The sequence below is a fragment of the Garra rufa genome, chromosome 15 (assembly GCF_049309525.1).
Source record: "Garra rufa chromosome 15, GarRuf1.0, whole genome shotgun sequence".
NCBI classification, from domain to species: domain Eukaryota; kingdom Metazoa; phylum Chordata; class Actinopteri; order Cypriniformes; family Cyprinidae; genus Garra; species Garra rufa.
In genome coordinates this window covers 41,547,323-41,569,927 of record NC_133375.1, presented here as the reverse complement: position 1 = coordinate 41,569,927, position 22,605 = coordinate 41,547,323, and the positions used below count along the sequence as shown (strand labels likewise).

At 36.0% G+C, this 22,605-nt stretch overlaps 1 protein-coding gene across 1 annotated transcript in view; it reads left to right on the top strand.

The window, feature by feature from the left end:
- Positions 1-240: 240 nt before the first annotated feature.
- The window catches only part of crb2b (crumbs cell polarity complex component 2b), a 67,911-nt gene continuing 45,546 nt past the window's right edge, over positions 241-22,605 (top strand). Inside the window, exons 1-2 of the mRNA XM_073819895.1 lie at positions 241-365; positions 9,427-9,591. Of these exons, the coding sequence (XP_073675996.1) occupies positions 241-365; positions 9,427-9,591 (290 nt within the window). The remainder of the gene's footprint in view (positions 366-9,426; positions 9,592-22,605) is intronic.

Below are 22,605 nucleotides of genomic sequence, written 5' to 3'. Positions count from 1 at the left end.
ACTGCTTGCCACGTCAAAGACACCCAACACAAATCTACAAACATATTCAGGTGAGCTGACCGGTTTACTGCTAACGTTAGCAGGTGAAAAAACGATTAAATGCCTTGATTCATTGAGAATGAATCAGTTGTGTAGTGTGTTTTGTTCAGTGCTCATGAATCAGTGATCTGGTGTTTGTCAGATGTAACGTTACAGTGCTGTCTGTTCATTCTCTCCTCTTCTGCTTTGCAGGATCTGCTCATGGATTACTATATCTCTGGAGATCTGCTGATGTTGCTGAGTAAGTTTGGTGATCGTATCCTGGAGGACATGGCTCAGATGGTGATGGCCATCAATTCAGTCCACAGACACAGTTCTGTGCACAGGTATCTGTACTAACGCTGATCAGTTCACCTAAACATGGAAATCATGACATAATGAAAGATTCCTTTAATGTGGACAGACAATGGTTTGATTCAGAAAGTTCTCTAAAGATAGTTGTGTCCTTCCAGTGTGTGTTTTGTGGCCTGTATATTGCTTAGGACTGTCACTATCGATTATTTGGGTAATCAAGTAATCTGTCAATTATTCTAACGATTAATTGAGGAATCGGATAATTATAATTTTTTTTTTGTAATAATAAAATAGACCTAAGTTAACAATAGCCTTTAAAATGACTTAAGTACATATATAATAGCAACAAGGCAATAATAATTAGTTCAAATAATAACATATCAAAAGCAAATAGTCATATGGTTTTATTGAACAAAACGGTCAAATACATAATGTATTATAAACAGTAAATCTTATGTACATTATGCATTATAATAAACGCCTGCAGAGAGCGCCAACGGCCTGATGATTGTTTTTTTAATCACTTAATCTTTAATATTTGGCCATTTCTTTATGATAGAAATGCTGCAGGCACTGTAATTTGTTAAATATGTGGACATCAAAACATGTAAACTGAGGGTTTATACTTTTATTTTGAAATCGCAATGAACAGTTATTACGTAAGGAATAATTGACGACGGGCTGTAGAATTCTTAGAAAATAATGCACACCCGAGGTGTGCATTATTTTCGTAGAATTCTACAGCCCGAAGTCAATTATTCCGCTTATACTACAGTTACCACACCTCAAGACATCATCAAATGATATATTTCAAGACATTCGTCCCGTTTTTATCCTTAAAACGCTATTGTGAGTAGGATTAATTTCTTACGCAGCTCATTCAACAGCTTCGTTGCTAGTTCCAAAACGTCATTTTAGAACTAGTAACGATGCTTGGGCTGTTAATAGCAAAATAATGCCGTTAATAATGAAGTTTAGACAGACCAAAAGACAAGCAGACAGACGGCAAGAGTGAGGGAGAGAAACTAAGTGTATGACTTTACCTCTCTCACGTCTGTGTCTCTCAAGGGTGACTAGCAGCATCGTCTCTACTAACAGTTAAACTTTAAGTTCATTTTCTTCAAGACCACGCCGTTACCTCGTGTGTGAGAGCTGTCATGTCGTTTTTAAGTTGTTAATCGTCAGAGCAGCGCTAACAACATTAGCGCGAATGCTAACGCGAGTGCAAACTGTAACGTTATGTGTGTGCGTCTGTGAGGTGAGTGAGAGAGGGCGAGAGAAATAGTTTGTGCTTTCCGTACATAATAAAACGTAATATATTGTGGAAAAAAACATGGAAATAATCTGTCGTTTTATCCTGATGTTTACTGTATTTATTAGTTTGGCCAGTGTCATTGTGGGTTTTAGTTATTTTGCTGTTTTGGGCTGTAAGGACCTTTGAAATAACTGAAATCGTATGGCGAAGTGATATAGACATGCACTGCGGTCTAAAGCTGCCTGGAACTACGTTCGCCGTGCGTTTCCCTGAATATAATTCACACCTCTAGAACGTTCGTCAGCCAATCAGATTCAAGCATTCAACGGCCCTGTAGTATAAACGCATGTAATTATTTAAACCGCATATTTAAAACTTGCTCGCATATTATATATATTTAATTGAATCATGGCTTTTGCAAATTTTTAATAGCATTATGCTTTATTATCATTTTAAATGGATTTTATACACTGATCTATATAATGACAGGATTGCTCATTGCGTTCTAAACTGGTAAAGTCTAGAAGGGATACAGCTATGGCTACTGGGCATGCGCACATCAGTCTAACGTTATTTTTGTCACACTGTACAACAATAATACTTTTTTTGTATTATAGTAAGGGCTAAGTTTAGGGTTGGGGTAGGTGTAGACGTTAATAAAACACAATCTAATAGGTAGAACAATTAATTTCATTGTTAGTTTCCGGTCTGAGCTGTATACCCTCTAGCCACAACCTTCTAAACTGCCGTTAGGCAGTGAAGCCACCGGAAGTGTTCGATCCGCCATCTTACTATTCCCTACCTGCATCACCCGATTTGAAGCGTATCTTTCACACAGGATTAGTTTTTAGGATATGTGTATGTAAATTAATTTTTACTTAAGATGTTTTCTGGAATGTTTATGGTCTTTTCGAGCTGGATAAGCGATATATTGAAATCGTTTTGGTGGGCGTGTCAGCTGCGCACTTGCAGAAACAGGTAACTGATCCAACACTAAATATATTTCTTTATGTACCTAATTATACAGGAAATTATACACAGTACCTTATATCTGGTATTAGTATCTGAAATTGATTTGATTATACAGTCAATAATACAAGTCTGTTACTACATTGCTCGTTATATTGAAATTCAAATCTTTGAAATAAAGCTTATGTCTTTAAGTGCGTACCATTTGTAGTCAGCGGTGTTCTGTGCCTGATTGAGCAACATCTATTTCAGACTCTTCAGATCAGCAAATTCTGTAATGATTTACTAACATTACCGTTTCCATCTGAGTAAAATGCTGTGTATGTTGAATTAATTATTAATTTAACGAACAAATCATTACCTGCTTCAAAATGAATAACGTTACTGTTAAATATTGTTGAAACATGCAGTCAGGGCCGCTGCTGGCCAGATGGGTGTCCTAAGCAGAAGGGTTTTATCAACAAAAAAGAGTTACCTCCAATGGCTATGATTTTATTAATACAGTTGTCTGATTGATTTAATAATCTCAGAATCATACAAAAGGAAATTAAGCAGTTTATTGTTGATAAAAACCATGGTTAGCTGCCTTTTTATCTATCTTTCTATCATATCCATGCTTGTAAATTGTGTTTTATAGAATATAGAATATTCGTATTTGTCTGTATTTTTTTTAAAAATATATTTTTATTCTGTGTTTTCACCTGTACATGCACTGTACATGTGGCAGTTTTGACAATAAAGCAGACTTTGACAATAAAGCAGACAAGGGTTATGATGTCCACATATTTTTGTTGAGGAAATGATAGGAAAGATTATGTGGACATTTTAATTAAATGTTTGGTCAATATTAAACAAGGAATTCGATCATCATGTAAGTGTAACAACTGCATTTACCAGGCCTTTGGTGCCCCTTTCAGGCATTTGTATTAGATTATGTATTTTAACACTGCTATTTCATGACACCATATGGTCATTATTAATCAATAATCATAATTGCCTCTGTGTTTTAATCTAATGCATTTTAAGTCATTTTGTTTACTTAGATCTGTATGGGATTATTTTTGTGCCTATAAAACTGAACGTAACTTTATAAAACTGAACGTAACTTTATAAGAAACGATCAAAAATATGCCACTGCAAAAGAAGAAAAACACAATGAAAATGAAAAAATGAACTCAGTCGCACGAATTTAACATGCTCTTCAAATATGATTCATTCTTTGTTAATGATTTTCAAAGAATCGTTTTCGTGAATCATGGATTCTGAATGCGTTGCCACAGCTTTCGTTTACGCTTCGCAAATTTTCGTTTGCTGTTTTGGCACAGACCTCTCGTGGGGGCGGGCTTAACAGCGATCTACTCTGATTGGCTAATGAGCTTTTGATGGACAGTTGCTCTCTGACCTGGAAGCACAGGATATGTCTCTGTTAGATTTGTTGAATTTGTAATACATTGTCAGCACAGCAGTAATTTCCAGTTTCATACAATAAAAATCACAGATGAACATGTTTATTTAAAATCAAGTAACATAAGTAATAAAAACAATATCTTAAATATATAGCCTTGTGTTTTATTTTATTTAAAGGAATGTATTTGCATTTTACTTAAAGGGATAGTTAACGAAAATCAAGAACTTCAAAACCAAGTAATCACTATAGGCTAATCATTTTAATTTCATTTCAGTCCTATTGTTATTTTCTTTCTTCTGTGAAACAAAGTTATTGTTTTTGTTTTTAAAATCTCATCACCTGAAGGCACTGTTTGTACTCTCCTTGCACATGGAATAAAGCTAAGAATGAAATCATAAGTTTTGGATTGTCAGAATACTAGATCAATAGAAAAAAAATCTTAAGAATAAAAATCAAACCACACTTTCATATTATTATCCAATTATTTTGATGACTAAAAAATACAAAATAGACACAATGTTTTTTAAATAATTAATACATTTTCCAGCATGAATAAAAATCACAAGAACAATACATAATGTTTCAGATAAATGTTTAACCATTTAATAACAAATTGTAAAATGCAATACAAATCAGGAATCTGTAAATTTGATAATTCTCTTTAACTTTTATTTAATTGACAAAAGTACAAAGAAAAGATTTTCAAAGTTTCATTGACCAACTTAAATATATTTTGTAAATATAAACAAATTTTGATTTTGATGGCTACACCACACTAAAAAAAAAGTTGGGACAGAGGCAAAATAAAAAAGAGTTATAGAATATCCAAATAAGCTGTTTTGGAACAGTTTGTGAGCAGGGTAAATTAGTAATACTGTAGGTAAGGTTATCAGGTTTGGCTCATCAGAAATATATCAAGTGATGCTGCTGGTTCACTGGGCCAGAGCTCATCTCAGATAGTCAAAGAGACAGTGGACATGTGTGCTGTGGCCAAATTTTTCACTGGGAAAAATTTATGTCGAGCTGTCAGTCCCACTGATCGAAGGGAACTCGAAAAATATTAGGCCTAGAAGATTCCTTATCCTGTGGCTCCATCTAGTGGACAACATCAATATCACCGCCTTCATCTTTCAGTTAAAATGGCTGATTAGCGTCCCAAACATGATAAATTCGTGAAACTAAAGCCGACACGCTACAGGACTGTCATGAATGGAATTTGGTCTTGATGACGGATCGTGCCCAGTAGGTCTGGGTCTGTTCATGGCAAAAAAAAGTGTCAGACTGTGTCTAAAGATAGTAATCTTAGAATCCAATAACCAGTCATTGCCATTCGTTTTCACAAAGATTTTTTAAATATTTAATATTTGTCACTGATACCAAGTGCAGCTATAGCGGAGAAGTGTTCCCTGTCATATATCATTCAGCATTAATTTTGTAATTTTATCAAACGTTTTTCTTGATAGGAAAAATCTCTATTGTTGTGATTTATTTCTTGGCTTTTTCAATTCATAAGTTTACGCTGCAAATTTAAATAGTTTCTTTTTTATGCAGTCAATAGTCTAAATTAGGCTATGTCAGTGATTCTCTCATTTTTAAAGATGATCAAGTATTATTTTATTTCGATCGGCAGTCTAACACAAGTTAAAAAAAACCTTATTGCCCCATCTATTGAATACAGGCTAATTCCTTCATTTTTAACTTCTTAAAAGGAGGTTGCTAGTATCCTTATATTTTGGATTTGGATACACAGCAGACGAATTTCAAGAATTTAGTTTTTTTATTATTATTATTATTATTATTTTTTTTTTTGTTCTTTAATGGATTGATGCATGAACAAATAATTTTATTTCATCATATTCGTGATTTATGAATTTATGTAAGCTTCGTTTTGAAGTAGGCTATTCGTTATGAAGAAAATTCGTTAGGCTAGCATAAAGTTCATTTAATAGTCTTCATAATACATTTTATTTGTTTTTTATTATACTGCAGATCAAAATAAAATAATTTTAGATGCTCTTTAAAAATGAGAATCACTGACATAATTTAGGCTACTTTTTTGACTGGGGAAAAACGATTTAAATTATCATTACTATTTGTTTTGCTCTTTAATGGATTCTATTATTGACTTGAAATCGTGTTACATGTGAATGGTCTACATGTATATTATTGCTCAAATAAATGTTTTTAAAAACGTGCTAGAAATGTTATAATTAAGAGAATTTAACATAGACCTACGCATTTTAAAAGACATGATAAAATGTGTCTACTCATAATTACAAAAAGAAAAAGAAGCATCGGACTTAATGCAAAACATAATATAACAGAACAGAACATTATCACATCATCATCATACATGAAATAGACTTTATTACACGGACTGACAGCGACGGAAAGGTAGACTGCGCCTTCGTCTTTTTCTGAAAAGGCATTAAAAATTCGCCATACTTTAATACTTAAAATAAACAAAGCACGACGTATTGCACACCACAACAACTTTTCAATATGCGCGCCACTGACGTCACCGTCCGTCTGTGCTTCCAGGTCAGAGAGCAACTGTCCATCAAAAGCTCATTAGCCAATCAGAGTAGATCGCTGTTAAGCCCGCCCCCACGAGAGGTCTGTGCCAAAACAGCAAACGAAAATTTGCGAAGCGTAAACGAAAGCTGTGGCAACGCATTCAGAATCCATGATTCACGAAAACGATTCTTTGAAAATCATTAACAAAGAATGAATCATATTTGAAAAGCATGTTAAATTCGTGCGACTTAGTTCATTTTTTCAATTTCATTGTGTTTTTCTTCTTTTGCAGTGGCATATTTTTGATCGTTTCTTGGAAAGTTACGTTCAGTTTTATAAAGTTACGTTCAGTTTTATAAAGTTACGTTCAGTTTTATAGGCACAAAAATAATCCCATAGATCTGCTTGTATTCATATTACGAAAGATGCCTTAGTCGTGAAATTATTACCGACATTAAAACACATTATTAACGTCGACAGAATAAAATAAAGTTTCACAGGATTATGAACGTACCTAAGTGATGCACGGGCTTCATCTTGGGCTTTTTTTTTCTTTCGTTTCTCAGCGCCGGACTGTTGATGTCTCTTTCCAGGACCAGGCATATTGTTCATCAATTATTAATCATCATTTTTGGCCAAATAGGCAGCCGTAAACAGAGGTAAAGGCGCGTCGCTGCGCGTCATCACGTGTGCTTACTAGCCTACTCTGCGTTCACAGAAAATGCAATATATACGTTTATATATTTTTTTATTTGTATATGTATATTATTAATATTAATTTATTATTATAATAGGCTATATAAAAACTAAAATAAATAATAATAAAAATATTTTTTTTGAGCAGCTGGGATGGTGCCCCCCTGGGAGTTGGTGCCCTACGCAGACTGCGTACTCTGCGTATAGGGAGCGGCGGTACTGCATGCAGTTAGTCTACTGTACGAATATAAACAACAAAATGACATAAACCGTGAATAACTGTACTGAGATCGTATGATGTTTGTTTATCTGATGTACCCGACTGTAATGTAGGCTATGAACGTACATTTTTAATAAGCAGAGGGAATTCCCAACATTAAGCGTTTACATGCTTAGGACGTTTGCATTGTGAAAATGTACAGTGAGACTTCAGGTATAAAAACACTGACTTGTTATGTGATGTTTTCTCAATAAAATCGTATAGTTTCCTATTCATTCAATGGAATGTATGCGAATACTAGGGAATACTAATATGGCGGCGCGGTGGCTTCACTTTTATGACGTCATGAGCAATCCAGTTCTCTATTATAGATCAGTGGTTTTATATGTGGAATGCGCCACTTCCGGTATTTTGCCGATTACTCGACACGGGCAAAATGCAATCAAGGATTTTTTAAATCGAGTACTCGATAATCGAGGAATCGTTACAGCCCTAATATTGCTGTAATGCAGTTTGTTTACACACAGTGACTGTCCTTTTGAGGCCATTAAAGAGCTTTGTTGGGGAAAATTACTTTTAAAAAGTAATGCATTACAATATTGCGTTACACCCTAAAAAAGTAACTAATTACATTACTTGGTTACTTTTTATGTAAAGTAATGCGTTACGTTACTTTTTAAATCTAGGCAGGGCTTGCTTGTTTGTTTTTAATATAAAACGTTTGTAATGTAAAAGCCCTTTCATGCCAAAAAGTGAAATAAATAAGCCTAAGACTGAAGGAAAAGTAAATTCCTGTCTTCCCGTCTGTACAGTAGAACTGTAGGAGGAGGAAGTTCAACACTCTTCAGTAATGAGAAAAATGAAGCACAAATGTTAGTTCATCTAAAGTAAATTTTGCTTATTAGTATGGATGAATTGGAAAGTTGAAAAGTTCAGCAGCAGAGACACTGGTTAATAAAATGGGATTAAATACATAAAAGAAACAAAAAGTAACTGGCATTACTTTTTTTGAAAAAGTTACTCAGATATTTTCTTGTAAATTAAAAAGTAATGCATTACTTGAAAAAAGTAATCTGATTACATAACTTGCGTTACTTGTAATGCATTACCCCCAACACTGTTTGTAAGTGTCTATAAAAATGACTCTTATATGTGACCCTGGACCACAAAACCAGTCTTAAGCTGCTGGGGTATATTTGTAGAAATAGCCAAAAATACATTGCATGGGTCAAAATTATTGATTTTTCTTTTATGCCAAAAATCATTAGGAAATTAAGTAAAGATCATGTTCCATGAAGATTTTTTGTAAAATTCCTACTATAAATATATCAAAATGTAATTTTTTAATAGTAATATGCATTGTTAAGAACTTAATTTGGACAACTTTAAAGGTGATTTTCTCAGTATTTAGATTTTTATGCACCCTCAGATTCCTGATTTTCAAATAGATGTATCTCAGCCAAATATTGTCCTATCCTAACAAACCATACATCAATAGAAAGCTTATTTATTGAGCTTCCATGTGATGTATACATCTCAGTTTTGTAAAATTTAACCTTATGACTGGTTTTGTGGTCCAGGGTCACATATAGCCGCTCACGTGAAATATTTATTTGCTGATAAAAATTCATAATATGATACATTGTTCAGAATTAAGCTGAATTAAGCCTACGATTTAAGAAAAAGCAGTATTTGAATGGCACTTGTTATGCAACAGTATACATTTCAAACAGAAGTACGTTTTATTTTTTCTATGCTGCGTTTTTAATTCCTCAAGTGCCAAAATAATGAAGATAATGTTGCATGTTTACAATAAATGCAGTCTTTAGTTTTAAATGAACATTTCCACAAACTAAAGCCTCAAAAGGTTTTAAATCAGAGCAGAAAGTCTTAAATTCAAAATGAATATCTTGCTTTTTCAATACAAATATTTATAAATTCTTAAATCAAAATACTGTAAGGTGATTTTTCTGACTCGGTGGTTCTTGTTTTAATCATAAACTCTCTTCATTTTGATCAATTTCTCAGAAAACAAGATCTTTTGTCCGTTTTGCTCCTCGGGTGCTGCTGTTTTATGCAGAGGGAGTATTTGTCCAGCTGCGTGGAGTTGAAGCCACAATCCTCGCACATGAAGATCTTGGAGCGCCGCTGCAGATACTACATGTACTTCTGCACGCAGTGGCTCTTCTGCAGGTAAAACTCCAGTTTTTTTATTTTTAATAAATGCTTTTATTCATCAAGGACACAGTAGGTAATCAATAGGTTTGGGTATCGAGATCCGATTCCATTTTAGAACCAGTTCCAAATGTCCAATAACTGGGTATTCGATAAGACAAGTGCATTTCGGTTTAACCTATTTAAGTGCAGGAAGGAAAAGAACTTGCACACTATTTGCTTGCAGAGCATACATCTGAAACGCACCCCTTTCCAGTGGTGCCCTAATTTCACATGCAAATCAGCAAAATGATGTAACGTGACGGAGCAGAACATGGACATATAAAGTTATTTTAGCTCAAAGTGTGCACCTAAACAGTCAAATACACCAAAAATATTCCAAAATGAGGCACTTGGTGATTATTCATGTAAACCCTTGTCAGTTTCTTAAATGATCATAAATGGTTGAGGATGAAAATGCGTGTGTAACAGTATATTGGATCCGTGTGGCTCTTAAAGCACCAACAAATAACATTCCTTCTGCGTCTCTGTGCTTAATATTAATAAAATGTAAAAATACAAAGAGAAGAATCACTCACTGCTCTTGAATGAAGGACTGTTGTAGTTTTAGTAAGAAACAAAGCATGTTTAAGTGTTATAGTGAAGACGCTGTTTTATTTTACATTAAAATAATTACATTCAATTTCTGTTTTTTTTTTTTCATTTGTATCTTTTTTTCTGCTGTATTGCTATCTTTAAATTAATCACAATTTTGGACTCATAATCTTAATCATGTTAAATAATTGTGATTACAATATTGACCAAAATAATCGTGATTATGATTTTTGCCAAAATCGAGCAGCCCTAATTTATTGTTTGAAATTTATAGTAGTCTAGTTTTTTTTTTTTTTTTTTTTTTAAACCATAGGCAAAAGACAGAATAAATATGTGTGACATTTAAATGTTTGACCTAAAACTTTTTAATAGATTTTTTTTAATCTAATTGGAATCGGAATTAGGAATCGATAATAATCGGAATCGATAAGCAGAACTGGAACCGGAATTGATCAAATTTAAACGATACCCAACCCTATTGATCAACACTGACAGTAATGCCATTCATAATGTTTCAAAAGATTTTGCTTCCAAATAAATGTTGTTTTTTTACTTTCTATTCATCAAATTATCTAAAAAATAGCTTAATAGTTTTGTGAGAGAACACAAATATTTTGCAAACGAAAGCAGTGTTGCAAGACGTACAATAATTATCGTATTTGTACTATAATTTTGATCTCTGTATGATGTCTGATCAATAAATGGTCATTGTAATCATAGGGCGTTTATTCTCATCGATCTAGCTGTGTGGATCCTATGTCTACCTTCATGATTGTGAGAAGATGTGAACATGCCGTTATGCAGAAGCTCAAAGTTATCATATTTGGAGTCAAACAAAAATATTTATCCTGAAAAGGATAAATATAAATATCTAGATAAATAGGTTGACTCATGTATAATAATGATAATTAGATTAGCATTGCAATGAAGTATAGAAAATGAGTGCTGAAAAGGATAAATAGCTGTATTCTGAATGTTTGACTTCTGAGCTTCTGGTAAGATATTTGGAAATTTTCAATCTGGCAACACTGAGCGAAAGCAGACTCTCTATGAAACACAATAGTTTTGGAAGAGAGGGCAAATGTTTTGTGGACAAACAAATAGTTTCTAGGTGCTGTGCAATATTTTTATAAGATTATAATACTTTTGTATGAAAATGCAAATATCTTAAGCCAAACATAGATGTTTTGAGCGAATAAAGTTTCTCAGCGAAACGTTTTGTGAGAGATGTGGTGATAAAGTTTTACAGTGTTAATTTTTGTCTAAAACTACAGTCATGTACAGTATTTGTTGGCTGTTTTACCTCCTAGTTTGATGCAACAGTGATTACAAACATTGAGTGTGACATTGTACGTCTCAGTTGGTAAGCTGTCCTTTGATTTCTCAGTTTTTGTTTTCTATATAGCATGAAGTGAAGTGAAAAATTCCAGAGACGATGAATGAGGTGAAACATCCATAGTTTAGTCATAATTGCTGTGGAATTCCTTCAGAGTGACGTACATGTGGGATGAGATTGAGTGGTTAACTTTGGGGGTTTAAGAAACAACATAAATCTGTTGAACAGAGGAGCGGAGGCTGCTGGAGATAAGAGAGAGTTTATACTCTGTGCAAAGATGTTTTCATTGTTCTGTCTGCTCAATCTGAGTAAATGTCTTTGGGAGATGATTGAAACCGTTACAGAGGGGGAAAAAAATCACGGTTATGTTATCCACAGAGAAAATGCTTTTTAGGTAACCGTATAAATCTTTATTGAAGGACCTTCGATGATGCCATACGCTTTTGTAGAAGTCATATTTAACCCTAAAATGCTACAGTATCATATTTGATAGGTTTCTATATGATCAACATGATCAAACCTTTGCTAATCAACCTGCTGCTCCCAATCTACTCCATGCCTTTTGTCGTCTGATTGACAGTTTAGAATTTCTAGGAAGTAAAACGTCTTTTAGTGTAATTGTACAAACGTTCACTTTCAGCTCGTGCTTTACGTGGCTTTTTGCTCTCGAACCTTAAATGGATAGTTCACCCAAAAATGAAAATTTGATGTGTATCTGCTTACCCCCAGGGCATCCAAGTATGTAGGTGACTTTGTTTCCTCAGAAAAACACAAACAAAGATTTTTAACGAAAAACGGTGCAGTCTGCCAGCCAAATAATGTGAGTAGATGGACACCAAACCTTTAAAAGTAAATAAAAACATGCACAGACAAATCCAAATTACACCCTGCGACTCGTGACGATACATTGATGTCCTAAGACACAAAACGATCGGTTTTTGTGAGAAACTGAACAGTATTTATATAATTTTTACCTTTGATACACAGCCACGTCCATCTGTCATGAGCACGAGCTTTGCATCCGGCTCGTGACGTGTATGCGCTCTGGTGTAGTATACGCTAACGCCGTAAGGGGAAATCGGTGAAAAGTCCCGGATAAGTTAGCGCAAACGTAATCTTTTAGCTTTAAATCAGTTTGAACAATCAGGATAAGCGCAAGTAATTACCATTTTGAATAGCCGCTATACCCACAATCTCTGTACACTGTGTAAACAATGAGTGTCGTAAACACGCGACAGATCGCTTCCAGCGTTTGCGTATACTACGTCAGAGCGCGTTCACATGTACTCAGGACAGATGGACGTGGCTGTGTATCAAAGGTAAAAAATGATATAAATACTGTTCAGTTTCTCGCAAAAACCAATCGTTTCGTGTCTTAGGACATCAATGTATCGTCACGAGTCGCAGGGTGTAATTTGGATTTGTCTGTGCATGTTTTTGTTTACTTTTAAAGGTTTGGTGCCCATCCACGTCCATGATATGGCTGGCAGACCGGTGCACCGGTTTTCGTTAAAAATCTTCGTTTGTGTTCTGCTGAGGAAACAAAGTCACCTACATCTTGGATGCCCTGGGGTTAAGCAGATACACATCAAATTTTCATTTTTGGGTGAACTATCCCTTTAATAAAGTAAACATAAGAATAACTAGTAATATTTGCAGATTAACACTTACTGAAGCAGCTTTGCTTCACTCCAGATGTAATTTTTTTTTAGAAAAATCTATCAGTCTCAAATATGATCATCAGGCTTTTGAGGAACATTCGTTTGTTCTCTCAAACTCTTAATCATCTTTGTACTGCATTGTATATTTTGATCATCTTACTAAGAAATTATTGGAGATATAGAATGATGACGAATATCTGCTGTAATATTATAAAGATCTCACAGATTTACCTTATAAGCAAAAAGTATCAGCATCTGCAGTAAATTGCATATTTTTGCTCAGTTTGGGCATCTGAAAAAAAAACTGAGCTATTTTTTCATATTCTTACTATATCGGACTTTCTGAGCCATAAAACCAGATCAATCAAATGTAACCCTGGACCGCAAAACCACTCTTAAGTAGAACAGGTATATTTGTAGCAATAGCCAAAAATACATTGTATGGGTCAAAATTATCGATTTTTCTTTTATGCCAAAAATCATTAGGGTATTAAGTAAAGATCATGTTCCATTAAGATATTTATAAATTTCCTACCATAAATATATTAAAACTTAATTTTTGATCAGTAATATGCACTGCTAAGAACTTCATTTGCACAACTTTAAAGGCAATTTTCTCATTATTTTGATTTTTAAATAGTTGTATCTTCACCAAATATTGTCCTATCTTATTTGTTCAGGTTTCAGATGATCAACGCCCCTGCCCTGAAGCAAACCAGCGGCTTCATAGCTGCATCCATGAATACAACAGTAATAGGCTGCTGATAAAGTGACCATTTTAATTGTAAAGTGAGTGTTTTGGAAAGCCCTTTAAATCAGCGCAGTTCTCTAAGTCTGATAAGGTCCTGATGGATTTACGGAGCAGATCTCTAAGAGCATCAGGCTCAGTCTCACACTCTTTCTGCGTTTACTCACTCCATCGTGATTCAGAGTCACTCCTAGCGGTGACCGGGTCAGATGTGTAGCTGCTTCAGTCTCTGTGTGTGTGTAGATTGGTCAGTAGTGTGTTTTGAGTCATCAGGGCTTCATTATCTCCTGACCGTTGTTTATTCCCTCACTGAGCTGTGGTTGATGCTGTAATAATGACATTAGTCAGTAGTAGTGCTGAGTGAGGCAGTCGACATAAGACGGATTACAGCACACTTCATACTGCCACTCACGCGCCATTACCTTCTTAAAGGGGCCTTATGTTACTTATGCATGTGATACTAAATGACATTTAATGGTTTTACTTCTCACATATGTGACCCTGGTACTGTATATTTGTAGCAATAGCCAAAAATACTTTGTATGGGTCAAAATGATTGATTTTTCTTTTATGCCATACATCAGAATGTTAAGTGAAGATCATGTTCCATGAACATATTTTGTAAATTTCCTACCGTAATTATATCAAAACTTAAAGTAATGTACTGTTTTGGTGAAGAAAAAGTACACACTTTTGAGTGTGTAGTAGAAAAGTAGGCAAGCTTTGGGACATACTATCACGTCACACAGCTGCGTCTTAAACTGGCTTGTCAGTCATCCTGTCACAGTTAACATCCTCCACATTTAATTTAATTTTGCATCCTACCATTCGCAGGTCTTTCATGATGAAAACTCTGTATGTATTTTCTACATAATGATAAAAATGTAACGACCAAACAGTGTTTATAATAGTTCACATTGCTGTTGCAGATGAAATATAACAGATAACATTAAGTAAATATTTTTTTACAAGGTTAAATGCTGATTATAAGTAATTTAAACCCCTTTTTCGAAACATCTCTACCTAACCACATGGTCGCGCACATCCGGCATGCTTGTAGTTTTTTAATGCGTTTGATTAGTGTTTGTAGTTCTTGACCAAGGCGCAATAAGAAAAATGTACTCATCTCCATTCTGTTCAAAAGTTTTCACCCCTGGCTCTTAATGCATAGTTGTTTCTTCTGAAGCATCTGTGAGCGTTTGAACCTTCTGTAATAGTTGCATATGAGTCCCTCAGTTGTCCTCAGTGTCAAAAGATGGATCTCAAAATCATACAGTCATTGTTGGAAAGGGTTCAAAATACACAAAAATGCTGAAAAAAACAGAATTTGTGGGACCTGAAAAACTTTTCTGAAGAACAGCAGGCAGTTAAACTGTTCAGGACAAACAAGAGACTCATGAACAACTATCACTAAACAAAACAACACCGCTGTGGATCATTCAGGAAACAACACAGTATTAAGAATCAAGTGAATGTAAACTTTTGAACAGGGTCATTTTTATAGTTTTAGGTGAAACATCTTATTCAGGTCAGTACTAAATTTAAAATAACATGCATTTTGTATGATCCCCCTTTTTTTTGGTAAAATAAACATTTAGCAGATTCTGCAAGGTGTATGTAAAGTTTATGTGAACTAGATCGATACACAAATTTCCATATATGTAATATATTGTCATGTGTGTGTTTATCAGGTTATTATCATGTGGTTTTTATGTTGTATAGGAACAAACATTATGCAAAACATCTTTCTACAACTTCATTTAACGTTAAACACCTTACACAAGAATGTGTAGTAAAGCTCTTAATCTTCCTGATTTGAATAAAATGTCTGGAACGTTTTTCAGCCCCTGAGAAGGGTCCCGAAACAGAGAAACACCCCGCTGGAGTTTAATGACGGTCCTGTGAGGAATGCAGAAGGAGTCTGGCCTGCGGCGCTGCTTGAATGGCGGATACCTGTATTTACACCAGGACGTTAATTAACCAGCGTCTGCTCTCGTTCCCATGCAGCACCCAGAGAGACAACTGAGATCCGATTAGAGATCAGACCCGTGTTAAAGGCCTCAGTGAATCGCTGATTATGTTAAAGGATTATGAGGGATAGTTCACTCAAAAATGAATATTCTCATCATTAATTAGATTCATTTAATAATGTATTTATATAATAATAATTATTAGTATTCATGCATATTTAAAAGACATGAGAGCATGAAATGATGTAAAAGGATGCAGTATGTGATGCTGCATGCATTACAAGTAACGCAAGTTACGTAATAATATTACTTTTTCCAGGTAACTAGTAAAGTAGCGTTTTTAATTGACAAGAAATTATCTGAGTTGCTTTTTCAAATAAGTAACGCCAGTTACTTTTTCCCCCCATTTATTGATTAAAAGCTCTCTTGTCCCCATATTGAGAGAAATTGTGAGTAAGATGTTACTTTTTTTTGCATGTAAACATGCAAAAAAAAAAAATCACTCACAAAAAAAAAGATACAGTATTCCTCAAAATAAAATAAAAGACAGTGAGATTCAAGCAAACCTGCAATAATGCAATATGTTAAATAATACAAATATCCTTTATGTATTTAATACCATTTTATTAACCATATGTAACTCAACAGCATTTGTATAGCTGACAAAGTAAATATATATGCATGTTCTCTGTCAACTATCCAACGTGTAACGTGCAGTTGATGGGGCTTTCTAGACTTTTTTTTTTAAGGAGTTGCGGGTGGTTGTTAGTCTGTTTGTAGGGTTTAGTTGATAAGTGTTGCTAGACTTTCTACAATGTTCGAATGGTTGCTAGGGCATTGCTAAGGTGATTCTAGGGGGTTTTGTTAAGCTGTTTTTTAGGGTGTAGCGTGTAGTTGATGGGGCTTTCTAGACTTTTTTTAATGAGTTTCTGGTGGTTGTTAGGCTGTTTCTAGGGTGTAGTGTGTAGTTGATGGGGGTTGCTAGACTTTACAGTGTTCAGATGGTTGCTAGGGTGTTGCTATGTTGATTCTAGGGGGTTGTTAAGCTGTTTCTAGGGTATAGCGTGTAGTTGATGGCGATTGCTAGACTTTTCTAGGGATTTGTGGGTGGTTGTTAGGCTGTTTCTAGGGTTTAGTTGATAAGTGTTGCTAGACTTTCTACAATGTTCGGATGGTTGCTAGGGCATTGCTAAGTTGATTCTAGGGGGTTTTGTTAAGCTGTTTTTTAGGGTGAAGCGTGTAGTTGATGGGGCTTTCTAGACTTTTTTTAATGAGTTTCGGGTGGTTGTTAGGCTGTTTCTAGGGTGTAGTGTGTAGTTGATGGGGGTTGCTAGACTTTACAGTGTTCAGATGGTTGCTAGGGTGTTGCTATGTTGATTCTAGGGGGTTGTTAAGCTGTTTCTAGGGTATAGCGTGTAGTTGATGGCAATTGCTAGACTTTTTTTAATGAGTTTCGGGTGGTTGTTAGGCTGTTTCTAGGGTATAGTGTGTAGTTGATGGGGGTTGCTAGACTTTACAATGTTCGGATGGTTGCTAGGGCATTGCTAAGTTGATTCTAGGGGGTTTTGTTAAGCTGTTTTTTAGGGTGTAGCGTGTAGTTGATGGGGCTTTCTAGACTTTTTTTAATGAGTTTCTGGTGGTTGTTAGGCTGTTTCTAGGGTGTAGTGTGTAGTTGATGGGGGTTGCTAGACTTTACAGTGTTCAGATGGTTGCTAGGGTGTTGCTATGTTGATTCTAGGGGGTTGTTAAGCTGTTTCTAGGGTATAGCGTGTAGTTGATGGCGATTGCTAGACTTTTCTAGGGATTTGTGGGTGGTTGTTAGGCTGTTTCTAGGGTTTAGTTGATAAGTGTTGCTAGACTTTCTACAATGTTCGGATGGTTGCTAGGGCATTGCTAAGTTGATTCTAGGGGGTTTGTTAAGCTGTTTTTTAGGGTGAAGCGTGTAGTTGATGGGGCTTTCTAGACTTTTTTTAATGAGTTTCGGGTGGTTGTTAGGCTGTTTCTAGGGTGTAGTGTGTAGTTGATGGGGGTTGCTAGACTTTACAGTGTTCAGATGGTTGCTAGGGTGTTGCTATGTTGATTCTAGGGGGTTGTTAAGCTGTTTCTAGGGTATAGCGTGTAGTTGATGGCAATTGCTAGACTTTTTTTAATGAGTTTCGGGTGGTTGTTAGGCTGTTTCTAGGGTATAGTGTGTAGTTGATGGGGGTTGCTAGACTTTACAATGTTCGGATGGTTGCTAGGGCATTGCTAAGTTGATTCTAGGGGGTTTTGTTAAGCTGTTTTTTAGGGTGTAGCGTGTAGTTGATGGGGCTTTCTAGACTTTTTTTAATGAGTTTCTGGTGGTTGTTAGGCTGTTTCTAGGGTGTAGTGTGTAGTTGATGGGGGTTGCTAGACTTTACAGTGTTCAGATGGTTGCTAGGGTGTTGCTATGTTGATTCTAGGGGGTTGTTAAGCTGTTTCTAGGGTATAGCGTGTAGTTGATGGCGATTGCTAGACTTTTCTAGGGATTTGTGGGTGGTTGTTAGGCTGTTTCTAGGGTTTAGTTGATAAGTGTTGCTAGACTTTCTACAATGTTCGGATGGTTGCTAGGGCATTGCTAAGTTGATTCTAGGGGGTTTTGTTAAGCTGTTTTTTAGGGTGAAGCGTGTAGTTGATGGGGCTTTCTAGACTTTTTTTAATGAGTTTCGGGTGGTTGTTAGGCTGTTTCTAGGGTGTAGTGTGTAGTTGATGGGGGTTGCTAGACTTTACAGTGTTCAGATGGTTGCTAGGGTGTTGCTATGTTGATTCTAGGGGGTTGTTAAGCTGTTTCTAGGGTATAGCGTGTAGTTGATGGCGATTGCTAGACTTTTTTTAATGAGTTTCGGGTGGTTGTTAGGCTGTTTCTAGGGTGTAGTGTGTAGTTGATGGGGGTTGCTAGACTTTACAATGTTCGGATGGTTGCTAGGGCATTGCTAAGTTGATTCTAGGGGGTTTTGTTAAGCTGTTTTTTAGGGTGTAGCGTGTAGTTGATGGGGCTTTCTAGACTTTTTTTAATGAGTTTCGGGTGGTTGTTAGGCTGTTTCTAGGGTGTAGTGTGTAGTTGATGGGGGTTGCTAGACTTTACAGTGTTCAGATGGTTGCTAGGGTGTTGCTATGTTGATTCTAGGGGGTTGTTAAGCTGTTTCTAGGGTATAGCGTGTAGTTGATGGCGATTGCTAGACTTTTCTAGGGATTTGTGGGTGGTTGTTAGGCTGTTTCTAGGGTTTACCGTGTAGTTAATGGAGGTTACTAGACTTTCTGTAGTGTTGGGATGGTTGTTAGGGCATCGCTAAGTTGATTCTAGGTTGTTGTTAAGCTGTTTATAGGGTGTAGGATGTCGTTGATGGGGGTTGCTAGACTTTTCTAGGGAGTTGTGGGTGGTTGTTAAGCTGTTTCTAGGATGTAGGGTGTAGTTTAAAGTGGGTGGATATGGCTCGAGTCCCTCCTTTAATATGTGTTTGGGTACTTTTTCACCTGTTTTCTGGTCCAGCAGGTGATAATAGTGTGTCTCATGATATAAAGCAAGCACTAGCACACACAAACACTGCAGAATGACACACACACATCGATGTACAGACGTAAATTTACTTTTCTCTAAGCCTGATGCTTTTGGTGTGAAAAGGCATTTGCATTTGCCAAAAATATAACTTTTTATATTAAAAACAAACAAGCAAGCCCTGTCCAGATTTGAAAAGTAACGCAAAAGTCACGTAACATATTTTTTTCCATAAAAAGTAACTAATGTAATTAGTTACTTTGTTAGAGAGTAACTCAATATTGTAATGCATTACTTTTAAAAGTAACTTTCCCCAACACTGATTATGTGTAACTCAACAGCATTTGTATAGTTGACAAAGTAAATATATATATGCATGTTCTCTGTCAACTATCCAAACGCTGTCAGGTTTAACAGTTGCTATTAGCTTAGACTAACACTCATTTGTGATGAAGGTCACGCAAAGATGGTAAGAGGAACTGGCCATCTGCCTCCTAGAGAGAGAGAGAGTGAGTGAGTGAGATGCACTCAAACATAGAGGGAGGGAGAGAGAGAGAGGGTGGAGTTCTTTAGTGACTAAGACAATCAAAGTGAGGGAAAGAGTGACAGATATAGCTCGAGAGAGAGAGAAGAGGATAAAGATCTGACAGCCAGCAGGCGAGGGTTTGATACGAGCGGGATAAAGGATTCCCCTGGCAAACATCCACACTGTGTTTTCAATCAAACCGTGGAGAGTAAACCACCAGCAGCGGACAGACAGAAGTTCACTCACGCGGGATGAAAGCACGATGATGCAGGCGGATTGCAGTGGGTGTTTGCGAGTTTAGAGGCTGGAAGTCAAAATTAACTTCAGGACATGGAGTTTGGACCGATCTATTTACGATATAAAAGAGCAGTTCTGCTGTCATTGATGTTTAAACTGGGTAAGATGCAACTTTATGACATATAGTTTATTTTTATTTAATTTTCCTAGAAAAAGTGACATTAGTGACATTTTTATACTCACTGCTGTTCAATTGTTTGGTGTCAGTAAGTTGTTTTTTAAAGAAATTAATGTTTGTGTTCAGCAAGGATGTGTTAAGTTGATCAAAAGTGACAGTAAAGACATTTATAATGTTACAAAAGATATCTATTTAAATAAAAGATGTTCTTTTAAACTTTATATTCATCAAAGAATCCTGAAAAAATAAATTGTATCACAGTTTCCACAAAAATATGAAGCAGCATAAGCATTTTTTACCTATTGAAATAATCAGAAATGTTTCTTGAACAGCAAACCAGCATATTAGAATGCATTCTGAAGACTGGAGTAATGATGCAGAAAATTTCAGCTTTGATCGCATCAATAAATTACATTTTAACACTGAAATAGAAAACGGTTATTTTAAATTGCAATAATATTTAATGGCTTTTCTGATTTTTGATAAATAAACACAGCCTTGTTTAGCAGAAGAGATTTCTTTCAAGAACATTAAAACATCTTACAGACCCCAAACTTTTGAACAGTAGAAAACAAGAAGTTTATGCTTATAATTTCCATAAACTTTTTTTAACATCAGCATTTTTGGTCAAAGTGTATATGAATGAATAAGAAAGTGTGTATAAATATTTCTGTAACAGTTTGTTTTTCACTATTAGAATTTGTGCAGTTCACTTTAGTTGTCCTGTGGTGTGACAAATGAATAATTGAAAGTGCACATATTCCATAGGAGTTCATAAAAAGTGCAGTGGTTTATTATTATTAGACTTTTAGATATATAATCATAACGTGAATTCTCTTCATCAAGCACCTCCATTTCAGTGTGTAATTAAAAGATTCAAAACAACGAGTGGCTCTTTGATGAGTTGTGCATTAAGTTGAGCATCTGCAGCTGGCAGGTTGTTTTGTCCCGTAGGCAGATGCGTTTAGTGTGAGAAGGAGAGAAAGATAGAGTTGATGGTCTCTGTATGTGTATTTGTGTGGTGAGGGTGCAGTAATTGGGCATGAGCGCATGTAGAGGACAAGTGCAGCCAGCTGGCCGTCAGATTGTTTAGAATGAGTGATAATCAGAAAAGCCCCTCGGTGTGACACACACAGCATTCAGCACAAACACTCATTCACTGTCCATTCAGACGCTGCTGGGCTCCTCAGCGTGTTTCTGTCACTCGGTCTGAGGGTAAACGTAGCACAAACACATGGTTTTGGATGTAAACTGTAGTAATGCATCATTTTAATTGGAGTCTCGTTGTTTGATGGTTTCTATGCATGAGCTGTTTCTATGCATCACCTCCTACAGGATGTCATGAGTGGTTCCCTTAAGAAAAAGAATTACATTTTAGCATACTTTTCAAATACTTTAATAGAGTGTACTGGACAAACTGAATGTAATATTTTGAGACACATGGGGTGTTGGTGTAGTTGGTAAGAGGTTGCTAGACTTGTGATAGGTGATAAGGTGTTGCTAGGTTTTCTGTGGTGTTGTGGGTGGTGGCCAGGGTGTTGCTAAGGCATTGCTAGGTTGTTGTGGTGGTTGCTAGGCTGCTTCTAGGGTGTATTATGTAGTTGATGGGGGTTACTAGGCTTTCTACAGTGTTGGGGATGTCACTAGGATGTTGCTAGGTTGATTCTAGGGTGTTATAAGTGGTTGCTGGCTATTTCTGGGGTGTAGGGGTGGTCACTAGGGTGTTGCTAAGTTTTTTCTAGGGTTGCTAGACTGTTTCTAGAGTAGCGTGTAGTTTCTAGGGTGTTGTGGGTCATTGCCAGGTTTAGTGTGTAGTTCATAAGGGCTTGCTATACTTTGTGCAGTATTGTGGGTGGTTGCTAGAGTGTTTCCTAAGCTGTTTCCAAAGTATAGTGTGTAGTTGATAAGAGGTTGCCAGATTTTTTTTATGGTGTTAAGAGTTAAGGGTGGTTTCTAGAATGTTACTGATGTGTAGTGTGTAGGTGATAGGGTGTTGCTAGACTTTTTAGGGTGGGTGGCTTTTGTGGGTGGTAGCCAGATTTTCCTATGTTGTTTGGGTTGTCACTGGGGCATTGTGGGTGGTTGCTAGGCTGTTTCTAGGTTGTAGTGTGTAGTTGATGGGGGTTGCTAGGCTTTCTACAGTGTTGGGAATGTTACTAGGGCGTTGCTAGATTGATTCTAGGGTGTTGTGAGTGGTCGCCAGGCTGTTTCTAGGGGGTATTGTGTAATTGATGGGGTTGATAGGCTTTCTTTGGTGTTGGGATTGTT